The sequence below is a fragment of the Hypanus sabinus genome, chromosome 21 (assembly GCF_030144855.1).
Source record: "Hypanus sabinus isolate sHypSab1 chromosome 21, sHypSab1.hap1, whole genome shotgun sequence".
Classification (NCBI taxonomy): Eukaryota; Metazoa; Chordata; class Chondrichthyes; order Myliobatiformes; family Dasyatidae; genus Hypanus; species Hypanus sabinus.
Window position 1 is genome coordinate 25,998,493 of NC_082726.1, and position 22,884 is coordinate 26,021,376.

General features: G+C 37.8%; 1 protein-coding gene across 1 annotated transcript in view; it reads right to left on the minus strand.

Annotated features, from left to right (window-relative positions):
- LOC132379252 (dual oxidase 2-like) overlaps window positions 1–22,884 on the minus strand; it is a 134,090-nt gene that overhangs the window by 13,448 nt on the left and 97,758 nt on the right. Inside the window, exons 25-30 of the mRNA XM_059946955.1 lie at window positions 12,631–12,861; window positions 10,560–10,659; window positions 8,744–8,793; window positions 5,608–5,735; window positions 2,261–2,414; window positions 1,028–1,260 (exon numbers count right to left, since the gene is read on the minus strand). Coding sequence (XP_059802938.1) covers window positions 1,028–1,260; window positions 2,261–2,414; window positions 5,608–5,735; window positions 8,744–8,793; window positions 10,560–10,659; window positions 12,631–12,861 — 896 coding nt within the window. The remainder of the gene's footprint in view (window positions 1–1,027; window positions 1,261–2,260; window positions 2,415–5,607; window positions 5,736–8,743; window positions 8,794–10,559; window positions 10,660–12,630; window positions 12,862–22,884) is intronic.

Genomic DNA, 22,884 nt, shown 5'->3' on the forward strand with positions numbered 1-22,884 from the left:
AATGGTCTCGGCCCAAAACATTGACCTTGTGGCCTAATGTGGCCTTGATGAGTGGAAGGAAGTGTAGGAAACATTAGCTGGTGCTAGGTACTAAAACATCAGGACTTCTGAATGGTCAGATACTGGATTATTGGAATTTTTCTGTATTTGTTGCTAAAGAACCACAATCCAAAATTATGATACATCATTGAAAAGAAATTTAAAGATTAATGCTTAGCTTTATATATCACATGTACAAAAGAACAGTGAAAACATACAGTGTTGTTTGCGTCAACGACCAACACACTCCGTAGATGTGCTGGAAACAACCTGCAAGTGTCACCATGCTTCTGACGCTAAAATAGAATGCCCACAACTTAATAACCCTAACCCATATGCCTTTGAAGTATGGGAGGAAACCAGAGCACCTGAAAGAAACCCACGTAGTTGTAGGGAGAACATACAAACTCCTTACAGACAGCGATCGAATTGAGCCCAGTTTGTTGGTACAGTAATAGTGTTACACTAACAGTTACACTACCTTGCTGCCAGGTACATAGATAGGAAAGGCTTAGAGAGATTTGAGTCAAATACAGAAAAATGGGACTAGTTTAAGTGGGCATGGAAAAGTTGGGTCAAAGCGTCTTCTTTGTGTTGTATGATTCTTTGACTCTCTTTATTCTTTCAGTAGTGTTATGCAATCTTGTAGATCTTACTTGAACAAGTAGATGGATCATTTAGTTTAATGTCTTCTGTGAAAGACAGTAATTGCAGAAATCATGCATTCAACGTTACTATACACTGGAGTGTTTCCCAAGTTTACCTAACCAAGTTTTCTAATTGGTGTTTGTTCACTTAACTTTCACAAATTAAAATATTAACAGTGAGGCCAAGCCAACATTAAATCTAATGAGAAATGGTCAGAAATAACAAGCTTTTGATCTTATGGAGATTTCCTTGTTTTGTGAAAAAAGATAATGAAAAGATTTGACTTTGTATATGGTACATTCAAAATTGAACTCAAAGACAACTAAAATAATTTTCTTACCTTTGGGTAATAACCAATTCTTGCTATATTTTCAGGGGAGTATATTTCCCGTAAGCGCATTGTCCATGGTCCAACAGCCCGGATGTGAAGGCTAAGAGTGTCTTCATGAGGAGCTGAAGTCAGGGTGAAGGGATGGTACTCATTTGTTCCCAAGACAAGACTTGCAATACCTACCCACTGACCAGACTTGTAGTCAAAATCTCTGGGCCGTTTAAATTCAAGGTAGGTAACACCTACAAAAATAATGTTTAAATTTTGGATGATTTTCTCAAAAAAAATCACATTTTTAGCTGGAAGAGCAAATGTCAACTTGCTCAATGAAGTATTTAGCAAAAAGTAATGAAATATCTTATCCAAATTCCATTAGATAAGGCATACAGATCAAAGGCACACTTCGTTCCAATCATACCCAATGCAAACAAATTTGGGAATTTTGACATTCTACAATGATGTTCGCTCTATAGTTGAATGTAGTTCACTTGAGCAGGGACTGTTGGATACTGAGCTTGCCTAGCATGAATATTTTCTACTCTGGGGTGAAGCAAGTCCTCAGAATCAAGGAAAAACCCATACTTGACCGATAAACCAAGGGATCAAGTGAAACTCCAGTTTCATATCCCTCCTAATATTTCCCTCTTTTCCTTCTTCAGGACACAGTAAAATAATTGGGTATGAAACCAACACTGTATCTGATTTCAATAGTTTCCTGTCAGCCAGATAGATTGAATGCTACTGCCAACAACTTGAACTGTTCCTTATTGATATTTCAGTTTATATTTCCCAGAACATAAAGTGTGTTTTGCAAATGCCACTGTCAACTCAATGGCCATATGAATGGATCAGTAAAGTGAATTCACTGGTTCCTTCTCTTCTATACGTTCACTGGTTGGTAACCCTCTTGCTACTGTATGTGTTTGAAAAATTGTTACAGAAACCTCACAGTAGAAAGTCTTGCATTTCATATGGCTTTTTAGGCAAATAAATCCCTGATGTGTTGTCCAGGCAGGTACAGTATATAGCAATAGCTACCTAATTTGTTCTTGATACTTACAGAAATAGTATTGGTTAGCACGTATGAGAACTCACTTGTCCACAAAAACATGGGTTGCTTCACATTCACCTTAGGTTGAGCTCAAAGAATACAGATATGATAAAGTAAAGAAAATCAATGAAGAGGACTGTACGGAATTGCCAGTTCTTGCAGTGTCAACAACTCTGAGATTTTCGACATACCTGAAGGCAGAAGCTGTGCTCTCACAACAGCTATCTCAATTTTCTTCCTGCTATAGCTGACAAATTTGTCTCCAACAAAGAACAGAGTGGGGACGATAAGGTAGATGTGGAATTTCTGAGGCTGAGGAAAAGCAGCACTACCATGTAAGATTGTCTGTTTCAAAAAGACAAAAGGTGCTCAGTGACAAGGTTGATATTTTAAATCAAGTTAAATAGCGGCATTGTTTAAGTTCTGAATGTTAAAGCTATTACCTTCAAGCCAAGTACAATCAGACTATATAATTCAACTTGTGCATGAAAGTAGAAGACAAATGTGGCATTCCTGCAATGAATTTCTGACTTCCTTTTTTATTAATTGTTCGTAGAATTAGCATCACCAATAAGACCACATTCTTTCCCATGCCAGGGCCAGAGGAAGTGAAGATATTTACTTTTATTGTGATCTTTTTATTGTTTGCAAAGGTAGCTAAGCTGATCATATAATGTTGGGGAAAAATTATATGTGGGACAATAAAAAGACAGATATTCTTCTTTGGAAGGGGAAGATGAAATGAGAAGCTAGGAAGTGATTGTTGGAGAAGGTAAATGGTAAATGGCTGAAGAAGAAGGAATCTGATAGAAGAGGAGAGTGGACATACCAGAGGGAGGTTATGGACAGGTGTGAAAAAGAAAAAGTGTAAGAAGGGAGGCATAATGGGGAATGGAAACAGAGAGAGGGGGGAGAGGTGCTAAATTACCAGAAATCAGAGGAATCGATGTTCAGGGTGTTAGGTTGGGGTGCTACCCAGATTGAATATGAGGTTTTACTCATCCACCATCATGTCAATAGAGGAGGCCATGGATGAAGTGTTTGAATGGGAATGGGGATTGGAATTAAAATGGTTGGCCACTACGAAATTCTGCTTTTTGCAAATGGAGTGAAGTTGCTCAACGAAGTGGTCCCCCAATCTACATTGGGTCTCACTGATGTAAAGAAGGCTGCACTGGGATCACCAGATATTGTAGATGACCCGAACAGATTCATAGTGAAGTGTTGCCTCATCTGGAATGACTGTTTGAGGTTCTTAATTGTGGTGAGGGAGGTGAATGGGAAGGTGTAGTACTAGCCCCACTTGCAGGCATAAGTGCCAAGAGGGAGATCAGTGGGGAGGGACAAATAGACAAGGAAATTTACAGTGAGAGCAATCCCTGTGGAAAGTGGAGATTGGTGGGCAGGAGGTAAAGTAGTTTAATAGTAGGATCCCATTGAAGATGGTGAAATTTGCAGAGAATGACATGCTGGGTGTGGAGGCTCATAGGGTGGTATATACAGACAAGAGAAACTCTATCCCTGTTAAGGTGGCAGGAAGAAGGAATGAGGGAAAATGTCTGGGAAACAGATGAGATGTGGGTTATGGCAGCAATACTGGTAGAGGAAAGGAAACCCCTTTCTTTGAAGAAGGAGAATATTTCTGATGTTTTGGAAAGAAAAGCCTCATCCTGGGAGCAGATATAGCAGGGACAGTGGAACTGAGAAAAGAAAATGGCATACAAGTGACCAGATGGGAAGAGTATAGTCATGATAGCTGTTAGAGTCATTAGGTTTATAAAAGATATCAGCAGATAGTCTGTCTCCAGAGATGAAGACAGGGAGATTGAGAAAGGGAGAGAGGGGTCAGAAACAGATCAAGTGAATATGAGGGCATGGTGGAAGGTGGAGGCAAAATTGATGAATTTGACAAGATCAGCATGGGTACATGAAGTGGCACAATGCAGTCTTCAAAGTAATACAGAAAGAGTTGGGGAGTGTTACCAGGGGAAGATTTGATGTTACCCATGAAGGAATTAAAAGATGGAAGGAAACATCAAACTCAAATGAGTCAAAGACAGTGGAAGTAGACAAAGCAGTTGTTTTTGTTCTTGCCAGGTGCTTCAAGGAATGGAGGCTGCTATTTTGTGAAGCTGCTCTGTAACCTCCATTTTGTGAACTGTTTGATGAACTGATTCTTGATCTGAGATAACTGAATCAAAGCAAATGAATGTGGACACAAGAAGTTTCTGTTATTGATCTGCTATACCTGAAATTATTCTCAGATAGGCTCTGTGTTGTGCACAATGGCAGGTTTGCAGAAGTGTTGTCGTTATCTTGGTCCAATATCTTGATGACCCAGTTAAATTGGTTTGGATCAGAGTTGAGCAGAACAAAAGAAGACACCTAAAGCAGAAAGTTGTGTAGCCCTTGAACTACATCCAATGGGAATCTGACACAGGTCTGTCAGATGGCCTCAAGTGAACACAATTGAAGCACAACATTTGAACTGATATGGAAGACTATATGAGTTAGGAGCTTCAGATGCAAAGGGGTGAGAATTCCGGAGACTAACTATCATAAGAAAGAACCACCATGTCAGGGGCTGGGAGAGAAACAATAAATCATCTGGCCAATGAAAGATCTCTATATCGGTATTATAAATTGGAGAAGTGATCTGAGTGAGCATCGGTACAGAGAAAACAGTAGAATTCATGTTTTAAGTTATTGGCTTGGAGTCAACATTATTACACTATTGTTTGTGCAGAGACAATAAAGTTGAGCTTTGATTAATTAAGAGCTGCATAGTGAGTTTCCTAACCTAGACCTGTTGATGAATCATCAACATTGGAACATGGACTCATCCACATAGCCAACAAAAAGGCAGACATAGCTGGAGCTCATGCAGGTGCCCATAGCCACATCATGGTTTTGGAGTAAGTGGAAGGAGATGAAAGAGGAATTGTTGAGTGAGGACTAGTTGCACCAGACAGAGGAAGGTGGTGGTGGAGGGGAACTGATTAAATAATGATAAACCTGCTTCTGGTTCAGATTCTTAGATGACTATTTCCAAAGGCATGTAATGTTAGGGTGATAGAAGTGAGAAGTATGTTTCCTTGAGACTCTTCAATGGATCATGCTCTTCAACAGTAATTTTGCAGTATTTATTAATCTTGAAATGACCAGTCTTACTGAACTTGCTACATCTAGTTGGTTCAAAACACAAGTTGTTGGATGAACTCAGTAGGTCAGGCAGCACATATAGAGGAAAATGAGTCCCAGCCCAAAACCTTAATTTCCCCCCATACCGCTGTCTGACCACTGAGCTTCTCTATCCTCTTTTGTGCTCCTCCTGATTTCCTGCACCTGCAGTCTCTTGTGTTTACATCTGGTTTGTTATCTAGTTCCACAGTCTACATACACTGCATGCAGGAATGGTCTCCAAACTAAGTTCACTGTTGTCTACTCAATCACCTCAAATTAATTTAATTTGTGTCTCTAAATTAAACTTTGGTTTGGTTTGAAAATTCCTTGTCACTTCAGAGAAAATTGTCCTTACCAAGATGTATATCACAATATAGAGATGGTGTGACACCCAGAATGCTCGAAAGCTACTGCGTCGGAAATAACGCAAGGCAAAGATGTGTAGAAAAGAAAAGACGAAAAGAAGAAGAACCCCAGTCATTCCTGGAAAAGAAAACAAAATATTAATAGTCATTAAAGGTCCACCTGGTAGATTCTTCACAATGCATTGTTTAGTAAACCTAAGTTTTCCAACAATATTTTTCATAAATCTGTTGACTTAATGGTTTAATTCAACAGAAGCATAGACCCAGTGCAGTTAAAACGATGGAACTCATAAAGCTATCATAGTGAGATCAACACTGCCCATCCTAGCTGTATGGCTACCAGTTCCATTTTATATTCAGTGAGTAGGAGACCATTTCAATCCTGGTCACCACAGATTTTGCATTTCACACAAGAAAAGATATTAAAATGAGAAATATTTTTCATGGATTTTATGTGAATGATGAGATTTATTCTGAAGCTTGACCTACGGTATTTGATACTAATATAGTAAAATTAATTCCTTTCATGCACAGATGTAGAAAGCTCGAAGGTAGCAGCTTTAAAGGCTGGGAATTATGTGATGTGAAAATCACCTCTTGATCTCTCAAAGTCTTTCTGTCATTCATATGGCATAAGCCAGGAGTATGCAAGATTATTTCCACATGGCGAGCTGAGTCCAGTTATAAAAATACTTAACAACCTCAACAATAGAGTGAATGCATTGTCCTTTTCCCAGGATTGGAGAATCAAGGACTGGAGGGCATAGGTTTAGGGTGAGGGGCAAAGGGTTTGAGAGGAACTTGAATAGCAACTTCTATTACACAGTCAATGGTACACATGCATATATGAAACAAGCTGCCAGAAGAAGTGATTGAGGCAGGTATAATAACAATTTTTAAAAGACAGCTGTACAGGTACATGAATTGGAAACAGTAGAAGATTATGGACCAAACATAGGCAAATAGCATTAACTTAGATGGGACATCTTAGTTGGCATGGACCAATTAAGCTGAAGGGCCTGTTTCTGTGCTGTATAACTCTATGCCTCTCTACCCTCAAGGCATAGGATCCTGCTTGACTGACATCCCACCTATCAAACTAAGGATTCAATCTCTCCACCAAAATATGGCCAACAAAATAAAATTCAGTTACTCAATAAGGCTTCTTCAAGACCCCCATGCCTTTGGAACACAAGGGAAGTAAACAACTGAAAAAATATATGCAAGGTTTTTTTCCAAATCACAAACTATACTTAGAAATATATTGCTACTCTTTCATAGGTACCATTGGCCTACCAAATTCTCTGTAAAATCACTACCAACACACAAGCAGCAGCGTTAAAAAAAATAGCTTACAAGCATCTTCTCAAGAGTCAGGTATTCCTGAAGATGCCCACATCGCATATATTAATAAAAAAATACTCTTGGTTTGTGTTGGCATAGATCAAATAGAAGTAGCCATGATTCATGTGTGTATTCCGGAGTTTGATGAAGAAACAAAAATCACTACGAATTTGCATTCCTGATTGCTGCACAGTTAACAGATAGAAAGTGCATCTTATGGAGATGAAAATGAGCAAGATAAGTTTGGCTGTGATGCTCCCCATAGTTAGAGGAGTCAAGTTGGTTTTCAAGAAGAAGATCTCAAAGGATTCTGACATGATTGTGAGACTTTTACTGGAGTTTGTCCATCTGTTTATTGTGGGCCATGACGTATCATATGAGTGATCATGATCTTTCCATGACCATGATTATTCTTGTCAAATTTTTCTACGGAAGTGGTTTATCATTACCTTCTTCTGGGTAGTGTCTTCACAAGACAGGTGGCCTCATCCATTATTAATACGCTTCAGAGACGGTCTGCCTGGCATCAGTGGTTGCATAACCAGGACTTGTGATATGTACTAGCTGCTCATACTACCATCCACTGCCTGCACCCATGGCGTCATGTCACCCTAATCGGGGACTAAGCAGGTGCTACAGCTTACCCAAGGGTGACCTACTGACTATCAGGAGGAGGAGTGCCTTACACCTCCTTAGGTAGAGACATATCTTCACCCTGCCACCAAATAATCAGCTTTTGTGAAAAGTAATAAAAGTGTGTATATAGAAGAGCACAGCACAGGAACAGGCCCTTTGGCCAATGATGTTATACACAAGTAATTAAATGCCTAATTAATTAATTCCTTCTACAAATACAATGTCCATATCCCTCCATTCTCGGCACATTCCTATCTAAGATCCTCTTCAATCCTCTATCAAATCTGCCTCCGCCATCACCCCTGGCAGTGCATTCCAGACACCCACCACCCTCTGTATAAAATAACTTGCTCCATTTTAAACTTAACCCACTTTCACTTTAAAGGCAAACTTTCTAGTATTATATATTTCAATCCTGGGAGAAAGATACTGTCTGTCTAATGTATCTATGCCTCCCATAACCTTATAAACCTTAATAAAATCTCCTATCAGCCTTTGTCACTACAGAGAAAACTAAGATTGTAATCTCTCATTACAGCACATGTTCTCTAATTCAGGCAACATCCTGGTCAACCTCTTCTGCTCTCTCTCTGACATCTCCACATCCTTTCTTTGATGGGATGATCAAAATTGCACACAGTACTCCAAGTGTGGCCTATCAAGAGCTTTATAAAACTTCCTATATCTTGAACTCAGTGCCTTGACTAACATACGCAATTTGCCTTTTTTATTAGGCTACCAGCTCGTGCAGACACAAGATGAGTGAATATCAGCTGAAACATAATTACTATATATGAATGGTTACTTTGTCTGTGGGTCATTTTGAGTATTGTGGAACTTAGATGATCAGGCCCTTGCAGTTTTGTTCCAAAAAAGCTTTGCACCATTTCCGCCCACATCTTAAGAGTCCATTTGCAATGTTGCACGTGCTGAACACACCATATATTAAAGATTGTGTTAAACTATAATTTCAGAAATGTTTTTTTTTTTTGCTTTTTGCAGCTATACTCCAAAGTAGCAGTTTGACAAATACACATAACCAAATCTCACATTTTACAACAGAGGGCACATTCATGATATTGTAAACTTTGTATTATGTGTGCAAATATTTCTTTGTAAGATTTAGCCTTATGAGAATGTGGGTACCTGTAATGTTCTGAAAGAACCACCAGTAATATTTCAGGGGCAGTTCAGATCTGCAGGAGAAAGGCAACATTGTAAGTTATAATATGCAGCAAGGCATCATGAGTTACAACAGTGCAACACATACAACATGCTGGAGGAACTCAGCAGGAAATGAGCAGTCAACGTTTCGGGCGGAGACCCTTCATCAGGAGTGAAGAGGAAGGGGGCAGGGGCCCTATATTGCTCTGTTACTATTGCTATTGCCCCATTCTGCACTGTCACAGAAAACAACCCAAGATTGGAACTTCTTATAGCAATGCTCTCCAATTTGGTCAGCATCCCAGTCAACCTCTTCTGCTCCCTTAATGCATTTGGAAAATCATGAATGTCACACCACTATTCAAGAAAGAAGACAGAAAGCAAAAAACTATGAGTAATTTTGAAAATGTTGTGACTCATTCTATTCAGATAATCACGTGATTATCCATGTGGTTTTATGAAAGGGGAACTGTGTTCGACCAATTTGCTGTAGTTCTTTGAAGAAGTAACAGGTAGATAAAGAGAAGTAGCAGATCTGCCATGTTTGAATTTCCAGAAGGTATTTGATAAGGTGCTTCATAAAAAGTTGCATACCACTACATAGAAATAGTTGTAAAGTATTGACATCTCAATAGGCTTGGACAAGTAAAAGAAAATAGATAATGAAGGTAAAAGGGTCATTTTTAGATTGGTAATCAGTAACCAAGGGGTTGCCACAGGGGATCAGTGCTGATTCTTCAACTCCTCGCAACCTATAGTAATGACTTAGATGAAGAGACAAAGGTAGATGATGAACATGTTAGAAGAGGACACAGATAGCATGAAAAGAGATGTAGAAAGAATAATTGTGGCTAAAAAGTTCACATGCAGAAGAAAATGTGAGGTTTCCAAGTATGCAAGGAAGACTGAAAAAGAAAATTATTATGTACATGGAGTGAGATTGCGAAATATTTTAGAACAAAAGATATCAGGGGCTCTGGTACATAAAACACAAAAAGTTAGCAGGAAGTATGACAAGTAAATAGGAAGATTAATGCTGGTGTTATTGCAAAGAATGTGGAGTATAAAGGTTGTGAAGGTTTGATGCAGATTTATAAGATGTTGATGAAACAGCATGTGGAATACAATACAGTACACAATTTTGGTCCTTGCATTTACGGAATAATATAGTGTTGGATGTGATGCAAAGGAGGTTCATGATCCCCTGAGATGAAGGGGTGACATATGAAGAAAGATTGTGTAGGTAGGGCCATATACACTAGAGTTCAGAAGATTGAGAGGGGATATTATTGAAATAGGTAAGATTCTGAAGGGGACTCAGATGTTGAGAGGATATTCTCCCTAGCTGGGGAGCTAGAAATAAAAGGCATAGTTTCAGAATAAGTGATCACCCACTTAAAATCGAGATGAGAAGATAAGATGGGATAGCTCCTCTCATGGGGATGAAAACCTCTGGAATATTTTCCCTCTGAGAGTTGTCAAGATAGATCAGTGCATATATTAAAGATAGAAACTGACAAGCATTTGAATTACAAGTGAGTCAAGGTGAATAGCAAAAGTGATCAAAATTGGAACAACCAATATTGGACCTCATTTAGATGTTCAATGATCAATTGGCTTAGTTCTAGATTATTCCTTCTCCTCTTGTTCAAAGGATCAAAAGTAATACTTAAGTGTGATTTTTTTTACTTATGTATGACAGCTATACAACTTATGTATGAAGCATATGTTTTGTCCTGAGATTTTGAGGGATGCAGAGTAAATTGTAATTTTTCTGATTTATTTTAATTGAACTTACCCATCATCGTAAATTGATTCAGGGAAGAGGCAGGCAAGAACACTGAGTGGGTTAGCAGAAAATGTGTAGAAATTAACCGCATGAGCTGCACTGTGGAGTACTGCAAAATATAGTTAAATAAATACATTGTAGATATACTTCTGACTTGTATAAACCACAGCCAGCAGTCAATATATAGAACAATCGATCAGATACAGTATTTGTCTCTCACCATTGATCTGAGTTCAAATTTAAAACAGATTCTCCTGCTCAATGGTTTTAACCACACAAGGAACTTATTCAGTTAAGTATATATCTCTTGATAACTTATCTATTTAAGACAGTCAGTAATTAGCATTGGCTGTAGGTCTAGGGATATGATTCTCGCTTAAGCTGATGTTAGGGATGATGTGTGAGTAATCCCTGGTTCAAATCCCAGACGAGCCCTGTTTTCAGATGATAGGGTGGTTAAGAAGGCGTATGTTTTTTTTAACTTCATTAGTTGTGTGATTGAGCTTAAAACCGCAGGATAATGTTGCCACACTTAGATTATCGTGCTCAATTCTGGTCAGCTCATTATAGGAAGAACATGAAAACTTTAGAGCATTCCAGACGATATTTACCAGTATGCTGCCTGAATTAGAGAGCACCATCAGGATAGGTTGAGCAAACTAGGGCTTTTCTTTTTGGAGCAAAGGAGGATGACAGGAGACTTAATAGAGATGTAAAGGATGATAAGAGACATAGAGAGAGTGGACAAACAGCACCATTTTCCTAGGGCAGAAATGACTAATATGAGAGGGCATAATATTTAGTTGATTTTAGGGGAGTGTCAGAGGTAATTTTTTTTAAACAAAGAGAATGATGGATAAATGGAACAGCGGCAGATACATTAGAGACATTTAACAGATTCTGAGGTAGACACATGAATGACAGAAAAATGGAGGTCTATGTGAGAGGGCTATGTGGAAAGGAAGTATTAGATTACTCTTGTAGTAGTTTGAAAGACTGCCACAACATTGTATCCAAAGGGTCTGTACTCTGGTGTCCTGTTCTATGTTCTATGTATTCGAACTTTTCAGTCTGTCTTTGTAGTTTCTAGTTTGGCTAATTGATTGGCAAAAACAATACAATTTGATGTGTAAATTTTAAGATATTTTAATTACTGTTCAAATTCAAAGTCAAGTTTATTGTAATATGGACATGTATGCACGTGTGCAGAGAAAAATCTTACTTGCAGCAACATTGCAGGTTCATAGCATTAGATACACAAAATTCACAAGAAAAGCATTAATTATAGCCAATTTTTACAAGGAAACATTTTTCAAGGAATATTTTGGCCAAAATGTCTAAAGCATTGTAATAAAAAGTAGTAATTAAGGCTGTGTAGGATGGTTCAGGAATTGAATGGCTGAAGGGAAGTAGCTGTTCCTATACCTGGTGGGACAGGTTTTCAGGTTTCTGTACCTCCCACCCGATGGTAGCTGCGAGAAGATGACATGGAAGAATGGCCTCTGCTCTGTGCAAGTTTTTCAATTCAGGTAGAAGGATCCCACTGCCTCGCCTTTTGTGGAAAATCACTGATTAATAACTAGGAAATGGAATCTTGGATGCTTTGACCTTCCTAATCACAGACACTGAGCAAAATTTAGCAATCCTTCTTCCTGATCTCAGATCAGCTTACAGCATCAACTGAAGGATTGATGAAGGATTGGATCTCATTCAGAGGGCAATTTTATGATAGCTGATGCAACAGGATGATTTTCTCTAGATGGATATGTAGAATTAGGGGCAGAATTTCAAAAGGAGTCACCTATTTAAGAGAGATATGAGATGGAATGCTGTCAGCATTAACTGAGTGGTGAATCTGTAGAATTCATTGCCACAGATGGCTGTGGAGGCCAGGTCATTTATTATATTTAAATAGAGGTTGATAAGTTCTTGATTAGTAAGGGTGTCAAATATTATAGGGAAAAGCAAGTTAATGGGGTTGAGAGGAAAAATAAATCTGCCAAGATTGAGTAGATCTGAAGGGCCTAATTCTGCTCCCATGACTTATGGTTCTAAGTGGTGTGCACAGAGTTGTACATACTTGAGAAGATGATAGCAGACAATGCAACCCAACGATGAAAGTCAACGGCTGAATCAAATGGGATGTAGCGGTTGAGGAAGGTTTCACGCAGTGCCGTGATGAGATTGCGGCACATAGTAAGCAGGAGGTACGAATACATGAAGGAGACTGCAGCTGCTGATCCACGGGCAATGGTGATGCCAGGCCTTGTAGTCTGAGGTACTCCAGAGTGCTCCCTTAAAACAGCATAGTCTGAAGAGAAAGCAGGAGCTTATCAGTCCAGGCAAACAATGAACTTATTCAAGAGAGTTCAACATATGTATGTGCAGGTAACTAGGATTAATATTGATGGTTAACAATAATATGGAGGGCTAAACAGCCCATCTCTGTGCAGTGTGATGCCTTATCCAAAGAGTAACAATACTACCTCTATATGGGCATATTGCAACCCTCTGGGCTCGACGTCAGATAACTTGATTTCTATGACTGTATTAGTCATCCATACATGCTGTTTTACTTTTTCTCTTTTTTTTTGTCTGTAACTGGAGGTCGTGGCCAGCCTGACCTGTCAGGTATGTCTTCCTGCTCTGCATTTCACAACTCCCACATTTTTGTGTCTATTTTCACTCTTTAACTGTTCCCATTCACTCATTGGCCAGTTGCCTTCTTTACATTTTATTCCCATGGTCACCCTGGTTTCACCCTGTTAGAGACATTGCACTCCCCCACCCTCTCAACTTCTCAAAAAGCCACAAACACAAAATGCTGGTGGAACGCAGCAGGCCAGGCAGCATCTGTAAGAAGTACAGTCAACATCTTGGCTCGAAATGTCGACTGTTCTTCCTATAGATGCTGCCTGGCCTGCTGCGTTCCACCAGCATTTTGTGTGTGTTGCTTGAATTTCCAGCATCTGCAGATTTCCTTGTGTTTGCGTTCTTAAAAAGCTCTTTTGCTTCCTTCCCAGTTCTGACAGAGTCTTTGATCTGAAAAATTAGCTATTTATCTTCCCACAGATTCTACCTATCCCGCTGACTATTTCTAGCAGTTTCTTTTTATTTTAGATAACTAGCAGTTGTTTTGTCTTTCAAATTATCACACCTACTTACCAACAAGGAAATAAAATTCATACAGTAGGTTATGAGAATCCTGGAAATAGCAGATCAGGTGGAAACAAAGTTTGAGAAAGCCATTCTACTGTTACAGTTATCAATAGGTGCAAGAATTAAAACATTCCAAATCATATCTTTATCTCAACTAATCCATTAGCTGTATAAGACACAATTTAGCAGACACATGTGAAGTACACTGAAGGCCCAGATGAGGCCTGCCTATGTGTAGGAGTGAGTGGATGGGTTTGAGGGTTGGAAAAGGGCTTGCTTTGTTCTGTTGTTGCTGCTGCTGCTTGTGTTGAACATTGTGGGCCTGCTACGTCGGTGCTGGAATATGTGGCATCACATTTCACTCTATGTTTTAATGTACATGTGATAACTAAATCTGAATCTGAAATAACTCATTCAACTCTGGGCAAAGCATCTCAGGAATTGACTTAGTGATTCACAGTGATACATTTTCATTAATATATGAAGTAATGATAAATGATGTTCCTTGTGAAACACTTTGGTTTCCTTGGCTGCATAAATCTAGGGGAAACAAACTCCAGCCCCACCAAACTCATGAGATCTTGAAAATGGCATCAGAGGTAGGTAAGGGTCATAAAGAGAGCTTTTGGCACATTGGCCTTCATAAATCAAAGTACTGAGTCCAGTAGATAGGAAGGATGTTATGTTGAAATTGTATAAAACATTAGTGAGGCCTAATTTAGAGTATTGTGTACAGTTCTGGTCTCTTACTACAGGAAAGACATCAATAAGATTGAAAGAGACAGAGAAAATTTACAATAATGTTGCTAGGGCTTGAGGATCTGAGCTATAGAGAAAGGTTGAAAAGGTTAAGACTTTATTCCCTCAAGTGTATCAGAATGAGAGGAGATTTGATAGAGGTATACAAAAATTTGAGGGGTTTAGATAGGTTAAATGCAAATAGGGATTTCCACTGAATTTGGCTGAGACTGGAATGAGAGAGAGGTCATAGGTTAAGGGTGCAAGTTGAAATGAACTTCTTCACTCAGGGAGTGGTAAGAATGTGAAATGACCTGCCAGAAGTAGTGGACATTTAAGAGATATTTGGATGTAATGGGTATGGATGGCTATGGTTTAGGTTCAGATCGATGAGACTAGCAGAATAATAGTTTGACACGGACTAGGTTGGCCAAAAGACCTGTTTCTGTGCTGTAGTGTTCTGTGATTCTAATTCTAAATAGAACAAAGTTGTGATCCTCTTGGACCAGTTCCCAGCCTCCTTTATGCCATAGACCAATATCGTTAAGCAAGGGTGGGAGCTCCTGCTGTAGACAATTGTGCTGTTAAAGGTGAATATAAAAGTTTGATATGGTAAGTAGAAATTATTTCCTCTGATAAAATCAATGCCAGGCTAAGCTCTCAGTCGTGATGCAGGGTTTCAACCCAAAACATCAACTGTTCTGAGCACTGTGTCTGGCTCTGTGGCTTAGATGGGAAGGGGGGAGCAGAAGAGAGCCATGATGATAATGGATTTAATAGTTAGGGAAACAGACAGGAGATTTTGTCGATCCAGAAGAGATATTTGGATGGGATGGGTATGGAAGGCTGTGGTCTCAGTTCAGATTGATGAGAATAAAAATGTGGTCTTGAAGTGAGAATATTGGTAACTTGGTAGGAAGCTCAAAAGCAGGACCTCAAAGATAACAACCCCTGCAGTGCGGGTAGGAAAAGGGTCATGTGGTAGATGAATGAGTGGCTAAAGAACTGATGTGGAAGAGAGTGCTTCAGATTTGTAGATCTTTGGGATCTTTTGGGAAAGGTATGACCTGTACAAAAAGGATGGGTTATACCTGAACTTGTGTGGTCTATGTGGGCAGATTTGCTAGTACTATTAGAGAGTTTAAACTAGTTTGGCAGGAGGATGGGAACCAGAGTTATAGGTCAGAGGATGGAGCAGCAACGATGCAACGAACAACACAGTGATCAATTGGACTGCACAAAACGGAACATTCCTGGACTGTTTCAATGACTCTGTATTTTGATTTTTATATTCTGTGTTTTTGCTCATTTTTTTGCCGTTTGTGCAATTTGTTTTTTTTTTGTGCATTGGCTGGTTGATGTTTTCTTTCAAAGGGTGCATGGTGTTTCTTTGTTTTATGGCTGTCTGTGGGAAGATGAATCACAGGTTGTATACTGCATAGATACTTAGAATTTTGGAATATTTAGCTGGAGAAGTTGGACTGATTAGATTAGTTGGACTGATGTCGATGGTGGAGCTGGCCGTGGTGTCAAAGGGACCAGCTGGGATGTTGGAGAAAGACCCGGTCAGAATATCAGGAAAGGAGATGGTCAGGATATCAGAGGAGCCCATCGGGATATCAGGGGAGCTTGCTGGGATGTTGGAGGAGCCCGTTTGGGTAAGAAGGAGCTGACCTGGCTGCAGACCGTGTTGCTGTCTGCTACAGAAGCATTGAAGTTGGTGCAGTGTAACCATGGGAGATTGTCTTGGGCATTTCACTTTTGATCGCAAGACTCTTTGGACAGTGATAGTGGAAGTTACCGCAAGCCTGTTACCTTTGTTTGGTGGAGGGACAGATGACATAGGAGCTGTGTAGACTCAGTTATAGCGAGGACTAGGCCTCAAGCCATGGGCTTGCCTGCCACTGCAGACCGAGTGAGAGGAAACGTGGAAGTGTTGAAGCATTACAGCATGGCATCTGCACTCAGCTCGGGCCTGGCCTCTCCTATCACTGCTGCCCTCCCATGTTTGAGTGACTTGCTGGATTACTGTGTCTGCACATTGCCAGGAAACTGTTTCATCGATTGCTGGACATTTGTTCAGGTTCTTGGACTATGTTCTTTTTTTGAGTGAATATGCTTCTTTGATCACTATTTTGAATTATGTTACTCGCTGTTTTGAATGTTATTTCTTGATTTGAATGTTTTGTACCTTGGCCCCAGAGGAACACTGTCTTGTTCAGCTGTATCTATATATGGTTTGAATGATAATTAAACTTGATTTGATTTCTGTAGAGAGGCTGTGAGAATGGACAGGTAATAGACAGGACAAAACTGCAGTCAGTTGGATGAGTTGAAATGTGTCCATTTTAATACAAGAAGTATCAGGAACAAGGATGATGAACGTAGAGCATGGGACTATGATGTTATGGCCATTACAGAGACCTGACTGTCACAACGGCAAAAAATGAATACTGGATGTTCCAGGGTTTAGATGTTTTAAAAAAGAGAGGGAGGTAAAAGAAATGGAGAAGTGGCATTGATTGGAAAACATTAGGATAGATAAGTCCCTGGGCTTGACACGATATACCCCAGGTTACTAAGGGAAGAGATTGCTGAACCTTTGGTAGTGATCTTTGCATTCTTACTGGCCACAGGAGTACTACCAGAAGATTGGAGGGTGTAAAATGTTCAAGAAAGGCAATATGGATAATCTTGGGAGTTATAGGCCAGTGACTTTTATGTCAGGGATGGGCAAACTATTGGAGAGGATTCTTAAAAACAGGATTTACTAGTATTTGGACAAGCACAGTCAGATTAGGGATAGTCAGCATGGCTTTGCAAGGGGCAGGTCATGTCTCACGAGCTTGATTAAATTCTTTGAGGAAGTGACAAAACAAATTGATGAAGGCAGAGCAGTGGATGCAGTGTATATGGATCTTAGTAAAGGCATTCAACAGGGTTCCCTCTGTTAGGGTCATACAGAAGGTCAGTAGGCATGGGATTCAGGGAACTTGGGTATGTGGATTCAGAATTGACTTGTGTACAGAAAACAGAAGGTGGTAGTAGATGGGGTATATCCGGCCTATAAGTTGCTGACCATTGCTGTTTCACAATGGTTAGTTCTGGGACCACTGCTCTTTGTAAATTTTATAAAATACTTAGATGAGGAAGTGGAAGGGTGGTTAATAAATTTGCAGATAGCAATAAGATTGGTGGTGTTAAGTTAGTGTAGAAGGTAGTAATAGGCTATAATGGGACATTGACAGGATGCAGAGCTGGGGTAAGAAGTGGCAGATTGAGTTCAATCTGCAAAAGTGCAAATTGGTACTCTTTGGAAGGTCGAATATAAAGGCAGAGTACAGGGCTAATGGCAGGAATCTTACCAATGTAGAGAAGCAGATAGATCTTGGGGTCCAAAAATCCTTTAAAGTTGCTGTGCAAGTTGGTAGGGTGGTTAAGAAAGTGTATGGTGTGTTGGCCTTCATTAGTCAGGGATTTGAGTTCAGTCACCTTCAGGTAATGTTGCAGCTCTACAATACTCTGGTTAAACCATAGTTGGATTATGTGTTTAGTTCTGGTCTCCTCTTTACAGGAAAGATATGGAAGCTTCTGCAAGAGTGCAGAGGAATGCTGCTTGAATTAAAGAATATGTCTTATGAGGAAAGGGTGTGCAAGTTAGGGCTATTCCCTTTGGAGTGAAGGGCAATGAGAGGTGACTTGATAGAGGTGTATAAGGACTCCACCCTCCGCATACAGGCATGTAAGACATAGTCTCTTTGTATCCGCCTTTAATCTCTCCCTTTTCTGACTTAAACTTTGAAATTTCAACTTTACTCAGTTGGATCTGTAGAGTAACAGTTATAATTATGGCTCCTCTCAGAAGCGCCAAAAGAAATCCGGACCCGTGCAATGGGAAACCCAAAAAAGCTGACGAATTATCGGAGGAACCCCCTTGGGTGAAGAGACTAGAGTCTCAAATCAGCAGTATCGGCATTGAAATAACTCAATGAAAAGAGAAATATGAAGGAAAAATTGACTCTCTGAGCTTTGATCTTAAAGAAGTTAGTCGAAATGCTGCTGACCTTTCTTCTGTTTGGATAAAGCTCAACAATGGATCGTCGATCTCGAAGCACGATCACGTCGGAATAATATTCGAATTGTTGGATTAAAAGAGAAATCAGAATCGGCCGACACACTGGATTATTTCGCAAAAATGTTGCAGTCTTTATTTCCGGAGGTTTGTTTACAGCCTCCAGGTATTGAAATGGCTCACAGAATCAGCACTTTAAAACTCTTCGATCAAGGTAAAAACAGACATATTGTTGTGCGTTTTCTCCGTTTCAGAGCCAAAGACCGTATTATTAAGATTGCGAGAGAAAAAAAGGCTGTTTCAGTATCAAGATACAGAGATTCGCTTTTTTGAAGATTTTCCACGCGAAATTGTAAAGACGCACGCTGGATTCGCATCGGTTATGAAATTATCATATCAAGAAAAGCTTTTTCCACTGCTCCAATATCCAGCTAAATTAAGGCTTTTTGTCGAAAAGTCTGGCGCTCATATTTTTGATGACCCAGCCGAAGCATTGCGTTTTATTAACTCTTTACCTGATGGATCTGATGACGAGTCTGAAGCCTGAAGCTTGAATGATTTATAATGGCTTGATTGTCTTGCAGTGTAAAGAGTGATGAGATTGGAAGATTTGATGGTTACAGAATATCTTTACCTTAAAATGCATTTTTATATCTGAAAAAAAAACTGGTTTGGATGGCTTTAACCTCAGAAGATATAGTGGGAGAACTGTTGATAGACTGTAGATAAGTTTGAACCATCTAGAATTTTTTCTCTGCAGCATTTAAAGGAATTAATAGTTTTTTTTTGTTCTGTATGCTTTTGTAAAGATCTTTTAAGTAATTATTTGGATTTCCTTATGTTTTAAAGATAGATTGGACAATTTAAATATGGCGATTGTTTTTCTTTTGTGCAAGTATTTCAAGAATTGTTTTGGATGTGCTTTTCTTCCCTTATCTAATATTATGAAGGTTACTTTCAAATTGAAGGTCATTTTGTTTTATAAGAAAAACACTTTCTTTCCAAGTTAATTATATTGAGATATATGTCGACTGTAATGAGCTTTATGTTTGGTAGAGGGAGACAGAGATGACTTTTTTCACTATTTTTACTTAAGTAGGCGGAGTTTGTATTTGCATCTATACTTTTCTTGGGGCTTGCATCGATTGATATCGACTTGTTTCTGGGCTTTGTAGTTTGAATGTTTTTTTTTCATTTTTTATCCCCATTATAAATCCCAGAGCACGCGCTAATTATTTTTATTGTTGTTCATCTCTGCCATTTTTGACTACCTTATCCTGACATGCGTCTAACTACTCTTTTTTTAGATACAAACTTTCATGATGATATCTAAACAGTTAAATGTTTTAACTTGGAATGTTCGCAGTTGGAATCATCCTATTAAGAATAAGAAAACATTTAAAGTTAATAAGCGATTCCAGCCTGATATAATCTTTGTTCAAGAGATGTATATCAGGTTATGTGATAAAAATCAATTTTCAAAATTTTGGAATTTTGCAAACTCCCAGAGTAAAATTAGAGGTGTTTCTATTTTTATTGATTCCAATATCCCTTTTAATCAGGAGGACAGTATAGCCGATATTAATGGTAGATTTTTGATTGTTAAAGGATTAATTTACAATAGAAAAACGGTTTTGGTTAATATTTATGGATCAAATGATGATCCCTCATTTTTTAAAGCTGTTTTTGCTCTATTACCCGACTTAAATGAATATATGTTATTAATGGGTGGTGATTTTAATACTTGTTTAAATCGTTTAATGGAAAAGTCATCATCCAAACATCAACTCCCTAATTGTTCTACATCACTTATTAATTCCTTCTTAATTGATTAGGGTTTAATTGCGATGTGGTGGCATATGCACCCTGGTGATAGAGAATACTCTTTTTTTCTCACATGTTCATAAAAATGTTCAAGAATTGACTATTTTATAGTCGATCCTCGACTTTTATTTAATATTCAGAAATGTGAGTATGATGCGATTGCTTTTTCTGATCATGCTCCTTTAAACTTTATATTTGATATTGTTTCCACTAGACCACTTTGGCATTTTCCAGAATACTTATTACAAAGTTCAGAATTTGTTGAATTTATTGAAGCTCAAATAAAAGAGTTTTTTCCTCTTTAATAATACAGGAAATGTCTCAAAGTTAGTAATTTGGGATACATTAAAAGCTTATTTATGTGGTCTGATTATTTTGTATATAGCTAAACTGAAGAAACAAACAAGAATGGAATTAGATAAAATCTCTAAACAAATTAAAGAATTAGCTAACATCAATGCAATCTCTCCAAATGTTGTTTCTTATAAGAGTAGAATTACAATCACAGTATAATTTGTTACTAACATATCCTATTGAAGGATATTTGCTTAAATTGAAATGTCAATTTTATATTTTTGGGGATAAAAATAATAAGCTCTTAGTGTCCCAATTAAGAGCAACTAGGGCTATAAGACAAATTTTAAAGATTTGTAAAAATAATGGTGATATAGCAAGTAACCATGAGGACATTAATAATACTTTTCAAGAATTTTACTCTGATCTTTATAGATCTCAATTTCCTGCAGATTCCTCCAAAATGAAGGCTTTTTTACATAAGATTAAATTTCCACAAATTTCTGTTGAAGATCAACAGATGCTTGATGCTCCAGTTACCGAGCATGAAATTCAGAAAACTATTTTATCAATGCAATCAGGTAAAGCTCCTGGATTTGATGGTTATTCAGTGGGATTTTACAAAAAAAATTGAAAGATTACTTTCTCCATATCTTTTGGAAATATTGCATGAATCCTTTGAGAAGGGTGATTTACCTTCTTTTTATGAAGCATCTATTTCCTTAATTCTTAAAAAAGATAAAGATCCTGTTGAATGCTCATCATATAGACCTATTTCGCTATTAAATGTGGATGCAAAAATTCTCTCTAAAATATTGGCTAATCACTTGGAAAATAATTTAACTGAAATCATTTCTATGGATCAAACGGGCTTTATTAAAGTCCGTTACTCTTTCTCTAATGTTCAGAGATTTATGAACATTATATATTCATCATTATCTAAGCAACCTCAATGTGTTATCTCTCTCGATGCTGAAAGGACATTTGATAGAATTGAGTGGCCATATTTGTTTAAAGTATTAGAAAAATTTGGTTTTGGTAATAATTTCAATAGGTGGATTCAAATGATTTATAAGAATCCTATTGCCACAGTCATTACTAATAATTGCAGGTCTTTTTTCTCACTTTCTCATGGTGCTAGACAGGGATGTCCATTAAGCCCTTTATTATTTAATTTTGTATTGGAGCCGTTAGTTATAACATTATGTGAAGCTAAAAATATTCATGGTATCTCTATGAATGGAACCATACATAACATTTCTCTTTATGCAGATGATCTTTTGGTTTTTATTTTGAATCTTGAGGAATCAATTCCTAATCTTTTGGAAACAAAGATTTTGTAAATTTTCAGGATATAAACTTAACTTGAATAAAAATGAATTGTTTCCATTAAATGTCCCTGTTAGTATATATAATGATATTCCTTTTAGAATTGTTAATACATTTAGATATTTAGGTATTATAATTACTAAAAAAAGATTTTTATAAAGCTAATATAGTTCCTTTAATGGACTCCATGAAACAACTATTTTCTAGATGGAATCCATTTACTCTTTCTTTAAAAGATCATATCCATGCTGTGAAAATGATGATTTTACCTAGATTTTTATATATTTTCCAAAATATACCTATCTTTTTAACTAAAACATTTTTCGATCAAATTGACTCTCCAATAAGAGACCAAGAATTAACAAGTATCATTTACAAAAATCTAAAAAAGATGGTGGACTTGCACTTCCTAATTTAAGACTATTATTGGGCTGTGAATATAGGACAATTATGTTTTTGGTTATACCAGCTCAATAAGAGCCAAAAACCACTGTGGGTTGATTTGAAATTAAAAGCTGTTAAACAATTTCATTTAACTTTAACATTAGGAGCTCCATTCCCTTTACAGCTCTCTAAAATTCCAAATTTAAATTTTTATCCAGTTATTAAACAATCCTTACGAATTTGGGTTCAGTTTTGCAATTTTTTAAATTTTAAACAATTTAAGTTGTCTAGTTTTTTATATCAAAACTTTTCATTTAAATCTTCAATAACTGACCCCATTTTTCTTTTGTGGAGAAATAAAGGGATCCGTTCTTTTACAGATTTATTTTGTGATGATTGATTGATGATTTTTGAAGAGTTAATTAACAAATTAACAAATTAAAGTGAATCCTTTAGTGAGAGGTTCCGTTAGCAGAATTTAAAATTTAATTTTGTCACAAAAAGAGAACCTACCACTAAAGATTAAACAAGATT